Here is a 5,945-nt window from a genome sequence, read left to right as displayed (position 1 = left end):
CAGCTGCCCATTATCCTCCACGACGCCCTCTCTGGAGGCCATGATATCGTGGCCAACAGTCTTGACTCTTCTCAATGACAGGAGCGAACGTGCCCCATTATCTTGAGGCATGAACGCTCCAACAGAGGCCATTCTCGGGCTTTATAAAAGCCAGAGAAGGCCACGAACCAGGGGAGAGGACAGACAGACTAAAAAAAAACGGACAGAGGATAGCAAGCAAGAGGAGACTGAAAGAAAACGCAAAGAAAAAGAACAGACGGAGAGAGTGTAGAGAGAGTCAAGAGAATAGAGAGGAGAAAAAGAAGAAGAACATAGAGACAGAGAGAAAACAGGTGACCAGAACAAGGTGAAGATAAGAAGAAACAGAAGCAGAGGGGAACATTGGTTAACCAACCCTCCCTCATCATCAACATCTTCGTCTTCAAGCAGCGGCTCCTGAAGAGAAACACAGAGAAAACCAAGGGATAACACAGAGACGAAGAAGAAGAAGAGTGCAGACAAGAATTGAACGAAAAGGAGAATCAGAAACGAAAACAGTAGCAAAAGGAGAGAAAGAAACGTCGCCCAACTAGAGCACTGATCGCCCTCAACTTCGTCTACATCTTCAGGAGTAGCAGACCAGGTCAGTCTCTCTCTTCTTCTCTTCCCACGCTTTACAGTTTAATTTATCCTTTGCATTACCAGTAGCGATGAATAAATGTTTTGTTTATGTAGCAAGCGTGCGTTGTCATGGAAACCTGCTACTCAATCGGCTCAGGTTTTCGCAAGTGACTAGGCTAAACTGGAGTCCTGCCCAGCTTTAAAAATAAAATAAAATAAAAAGAAATGGCTGAGATTGGATCGGGCCAGATCAGTTTGCTTTGGTCAAGGATGTGATTGACAAAACACATCCTTATATCTTCCCTCTTTATTTTTATTTTTTTTATTTTGATATTTAGTCAAACAAGACTTTTTGAATATCAAAAAATTTCAAAAAAAAATTGTTAACCTTTTTGAATTTATTTGTAGTCCCTCACATTTTGTTTTAGGTATTTCACTGTATAACTGTTCTGTGAATTTTTACTGTGAAATGCAAATCTAGTGTACGATATATTTTTTTCCTTTAAAAAAAATTAAAAAATATGCATGCATTGATTTTAAAATCATTTTACCGATTTATTCACTAATGTCAAAGTCAAGAATACCATACGTTTTTTTACTATGTAATATTTACCAACACCAGAGTTAAAAGTATTCGTAGTTGAATATTCACTGACGCTAGAGTCAGGAATATTAGAAGCAAATCATCATAGCATAAACCAACAAATATTTAGCAATTTAAGACAAAATTAACAATGCAGTCTGACCTTATGTAGGACATTTAAGGGGTGATAATATATATCTTTATTTTTACGTAACCAATCTCGTACCATAGAATCTCTATAGATCAATTAGGATTGCTAATGACCATAATACTAGGTGGCGACTCCATAAACAAGATATTTTTCTATTTAAGAACAAGATGTCAGAAATCTATTCTTTTCATGAATTTATTTTTAAGACCATTGTGATATCGGGTGCGACAAACCTAAAAATAGGTTATGACAATAATAATACCACATGTAATACATGTAACCTAGACGACCGAAAAGAGTCATGAAGGAGGTTAGTATGATATACTTTTCATTTCATGAAGACAACTTTTAGATAATGTTCTTTGGGCAAACTAGCATATGCACAATATGAAAAACGCAATAGGTACAAGGATTTGTGCTTAGATTTAACTTTTAGCATGATAGTGATTGGGTTTGATTTTGAATGCACAATTTGATGAAATCTCAATTGTGAAAGTTTTAGTTTTTTTTTATACAAATATTATAATATTATTTTGATGATAAAGTTGTAATATTTATATAAATATTTTTTAATTATTAATTAAAATATAATGGTAATTCTGTAAATAATCTAATTTTGTTTACACGATGCATGTAAAATAGAAGCAAAGTGAAATAAAAAAAGAAGAAGAGGGAAAGTGAAAATCACATAACTAAATGACAATCACGATAATTATCCCTTTAGCTAATTTGTATTCTAATCACAAGCAACATGTACAGTAATGTATAAATCTGCATAGCTTCATCAATTTTGTTAGATTTCTCCTCACAACAACGGCTTTCTATGGCTAATTAAATTCAAGCCAGCGAGACTGGAGCCTCTGGAAAAGCTTTTGGTGGAATTTCTACGTTGGCAACTCTTCTACTAGTGAGGTGCCTCCTCGAAGAGAGCCACCGTTTCAGTACAGCTGAGATAATTCCCCATATGTTTTTATGCCTCAACAAATTAGTGCGACAGACGTATATGACGAAGGCAATTGTTGTTGTGCATGCAGTTATAAAGAAAAGTTCTCGAAATCCACTGGGACCGAGGCTGGAACTATCACTTGGCATCTTCGGGCATTTTTGTGGGGTAATCCATGTCTTCTCTAGTTCTTGTAGCTTTCCCTTTTCTGATAAATTCAGTAGAGCCTCATTCATGCTAGCAAGTAATGGAGATCCACGCGGAAACGCCTGGTAAACAAATTAACCATGTAAAAATTTAATCACTACTAAGTTCATGTTTAATTCATATATATATATATATATATATATATATATATATATTTGGACATGTTAGTATTTCGAAGCAACTAAGCCTAAGATTAGGCATTTGTCTTTTACCATAACCTACTAATTTATTCAACTTATACGTAATGATTCATTGAACCTATCTAAGTGATCATCTCTCTCCTGCTAATTTTGTTCAAAATCGAAGACTTCATTGTTAGTTTCCTTTGGTCAAACTCAACACCTTGTAACTTGTGGTCCAGCCTACCTACAAAGTCAACAAAAAGCCTCTGGCCCTAATACAAATTTTACAAGAACTAATCCTACATGCATATTTTGGTTTGGCCCGTAAGAATGTAAATTAGCAATAGTAATTTCGGGAAAATTATTAATGAACGGAAAAGGTGAATAAATATGAGCGCGAGATCTTACAAATCCAAACCCTCCAATTTTGTACGGTGGTCCAATTTGGATGAAGCTATTGCAGTATTTTGCAAGGAATATCTTGGCAAAGGGAGTTCCAAGAAAGGCAGCAGAAATTTTCTTATCCTCGAAGCCTTTAACATAACTTTCTGCTGACTGAAAATGCTGCATGTTTTGGTTCTTGAATTTTAAAACTTCCGTCAAATATCTTTCCATATAGGAACCTGTACAATAGCCCACCATTTTATTGCTATTTAATAGTTCTTCAACGGTTGGTATAGTGGGTTCAAGCCTCTGTACAGTTAGCATGCTTGTGAGGTTGGCTGTGTACGTCTGTATGATGATTAGAGCCACAAACAGCCACACCACCCCTGACATCCTTGATAGATTGCTATGAAGCTTTGGCCCTAAATCAAATTGTTGTCAGCAAGATATTGTTAATTAATTGCTTGTTAAAGGATTAGTTATATATTTTCAAAAGTTCAAATCAAAGAAGGAAACTGATTGGAACTAAAAACTTTAATTTACCATTCAAGGAGAAAAGAGTGTTGAAGGATAACCAAATCATGATCCCAATTTGATTTGGGATGGAGCCTTGTAGTTCATCACAATGCTTTCGCTCTATCCACCAAACAACAAAACCATTGTAGACTGTAATCACTGAGATTAAAACCCACATGGTTGCGGTGAATGGTTTAATGAATGACCATGCTTTACTGCTCGAACGGACCGGGACGATCAACACCAATCCTGTTTCAGTATATGGATAGGTGAATTCTGCATATGGGTTTCTGCTTGCAACTATTTCCACATCACCAACAACTGCGTCAAAGTTCTGGAGTTGTGGGCAAAAAGTCCAAGTACAACAAAGTATGATTAGTCTAAAGTATGTTTTTTTCTTTTTTTTTAGAATATGCGTGCATGCAAGATCAATTAATGAAAATTTAATCAATCATTTTACTCTATCAAGCTGCCTCTGACCTTTAGATGAAGTTGCTTTACAAGTTCCTTGTAACTTCCATTGAAGTATTGGAACTCGTATGGAAAGAATGGCATGCTTGCTGTAGTTGCTTTGAAGACCTCGATTGAAAAACCAGAGAAGTTCGTTCCCAAGCGATCATCACTTTCCACTTTCACATATTCTTCGTAACCTGACAAGGAAGCCACTCCGATTCGAAATCGCTTAGCACTTGTCAGTGTAGTCCAACCTCTTGGAGTATACCTAGGCCCCCCTGGCCAATGCACTTGCTCAAAATCAATCATCGACGGGTTATAAGTATAATTTTCATGGATATTCTCCGAGAATCCTGATCCATTGGACCAATACCCGAGTTCATTGTAACCCGTTCCTCTTACATTCACGATCTCAAATATTTCTGCTGCAGCAACTTTCTGCTTTTTGAATTTAACTTTACCTGATAAACCACGAAAGTCTGCGTCCAAAATGTTTTCCAACAACTCTTTCCCTCCCCTTTTACTTCCGGTCTTATTTAATCCAAGAGCTATTGTCCTCATAGCATCATAGGCTTGCACGGCGTAAATCCCAGGCTCTTTCTTTTCTTCCAGGGGATATTTTCTGCTAAAACGTGTACGAAATGTTTGATTAAAAGTCTCGAAATGCTTTCCTATTTTAGGGAAGTAACTCCGGACTCCTAGAATTCCTTGCATTGAGGATATTACAGAGGCATTGATGGAATGGACAAGGCTTGTAAAGGGATCTGTTGTGATCCATACATAGTCCTTTTTCATCATTTCCATTTTCTTTGCCAGTTCAAATAACCGCACAGCCAATTTGAAGGACAAATGAACAACAAAGACTCTACAGTACTGCTTGTTTTTTATTTTCTCAAGCGCTTTGGACATTGAATCAGAAGAAGCAAAAGGAGAGAAGGCTACAAATTGGCTTACTTCTGAATTAACTTCTCTCAGGGCATCATGTAGATGTGGTATGACTACCCTTGCTGAAGAATCTGTATCTTCATATATCACAATGACCTGATGCCAGTTCCATGATTGCACAATAGCAGCTACGGCTTTCATTTGAGCACGCTTATCAGGTGAAGCTTGAAGTAGAGAAGGCCATCGTTCAGTTGCCCATTCTGGAGCTGTGTCAGCAAAAGAAAGAATTGGAACCTGTGTTTCTCTGGCAATCTCAGCAACTAATGGCACCTCTTCCCATGTCCGTGGTCCTATAATGGCTTGTACTTGTCGTGTGTCGATAAGATCCATAGCTGTATAAGCAAAGCACAGATCTGAGCTTGGATTTATCTTAATTTAAGGCAAACGATACTTATTTCAAAAGCAAAACATATAGTTACCTTCAAGAGCTGCATGGATGGTATCCTTTTGAGAGTCATTTATAAGCAAAAATGTTAGATTTCCGAAGCTATAGAAATCCTCCTTTGCAACTTCCATCGCTACTATTTCTTCTTTGCCAATACGGGAACTTGTATCCACAATAGCTCCTATTCCAGTACTTCCTTTGAAAATAGCCCGTGTCTTGGAGCTTTGATCGGCTCCTGTACCGGATGTCAAGAGCAAAATTAGAGCGAACAACGAGAAGGCGTGAGGCAAAGTACCCATTGTATTCTTAACGAAATAACAAAGTACTAGAGCTGATTCTCTTCCTCCATACTTGTTAGCCTAGAGATCTCAATTTATATTTTACTTCGTCAACTTTCAACCTTAAGATTTTTCTCCTTTATTCAGGGGTTATAATCTGGACTTTATTTCTCATTCATTTTCTGTATCATTTCATTAAATATTGTGTGCAAGTATATCCTACTATTTTTTGTGGCCGAGTTTTGACACCGTACGAAACATCATTTTAAAAATAGAACTGTTTATATATATGTGTGTGTATATATATATATATATACGCGAGACAGAATACATGGTTGAAGTTCATTTGTCAGCTACGAAAAAGCCATTCAAGAATTT

The 5,945-nt window shown here is 36.8% G+C and overlaps 1 protein-coding gene across 1 annotated transcript; it reads right to left on the bottom strand.

The window, feature by feature from the left end:
- Positions 1 to 2,002: 2,002 nt before the first annotated feature.
- Positions 2,003 to 5,742, bottom strand: LOC133696114 (glutamate receptor 2.8-like). The gene is made up of 5 exons (XM_062118165.1): positions 5,324 to 5,742; positions 3,987 to 5,236; positions 3,534 to 3,840; positions 3,015 to 3,412; positions 2,003 to 2,546 (listed from the first exon to the last, which is right to left on the bottom strand). Exons 1-5 carry the CDS (start codon positions 5,586 to 5,588, stop codon positions 2,172 to 2,174), a joined length of 2,595 nt encoding a protein of 864 aa, XP_061974149.1. The 5' UTR covers positions 5,589 to 5,742; the 3' UTR covers positions 2,003 to 2,171.
- Between the last annotated feature and the right edge of the window lie 203 nt (positions 5,743 to 5,945).

This window comes from Populus nigra, chromosome 1, assembly GCF_951802175.1.
Source record: "Populus nigra chromosome 1, ddPopNigr1.1, whole genome shotgun sequence".
Classification (NCBI taxonomy): Eukaryota; Viridiplantae; Streptophyta; class Magnoliopsida; order Malpighiales; family Salicaceae; genus Populus; species Populus nigra.
This window is presented reverse-complemented; position numbering and strand designations above follow the sequence as displayed.

What these genes read in the sequence shown, in the direction of transcription:
- LOC133696114 (XM_062118165.1), bottom strand. Translation starts at nt 5,588, where the DNA reads ATGGGTACTTTGCCTCACGCCTTCTCGTTGTTCGCTCTAATTTTGCTC. An exon ending in TAAAGCAACTTCATCTAAAG is followed by an intron (nt 3,841 to 3,986) that starts GTCAGAGGCAGC and finishes CCACAACTCCAG; the next exon opens with AACTTTGACGCAGTTGTTGG. An exon ending in AAATTGGAGGGTTTGGATTT is followed by an intron (nt 2,547 to 3,014) that starts GTAAGATCTCGC and finishes TTTGTTTACCAG; the next exon opens with GCGTTTCCGCGTGGATCTCC.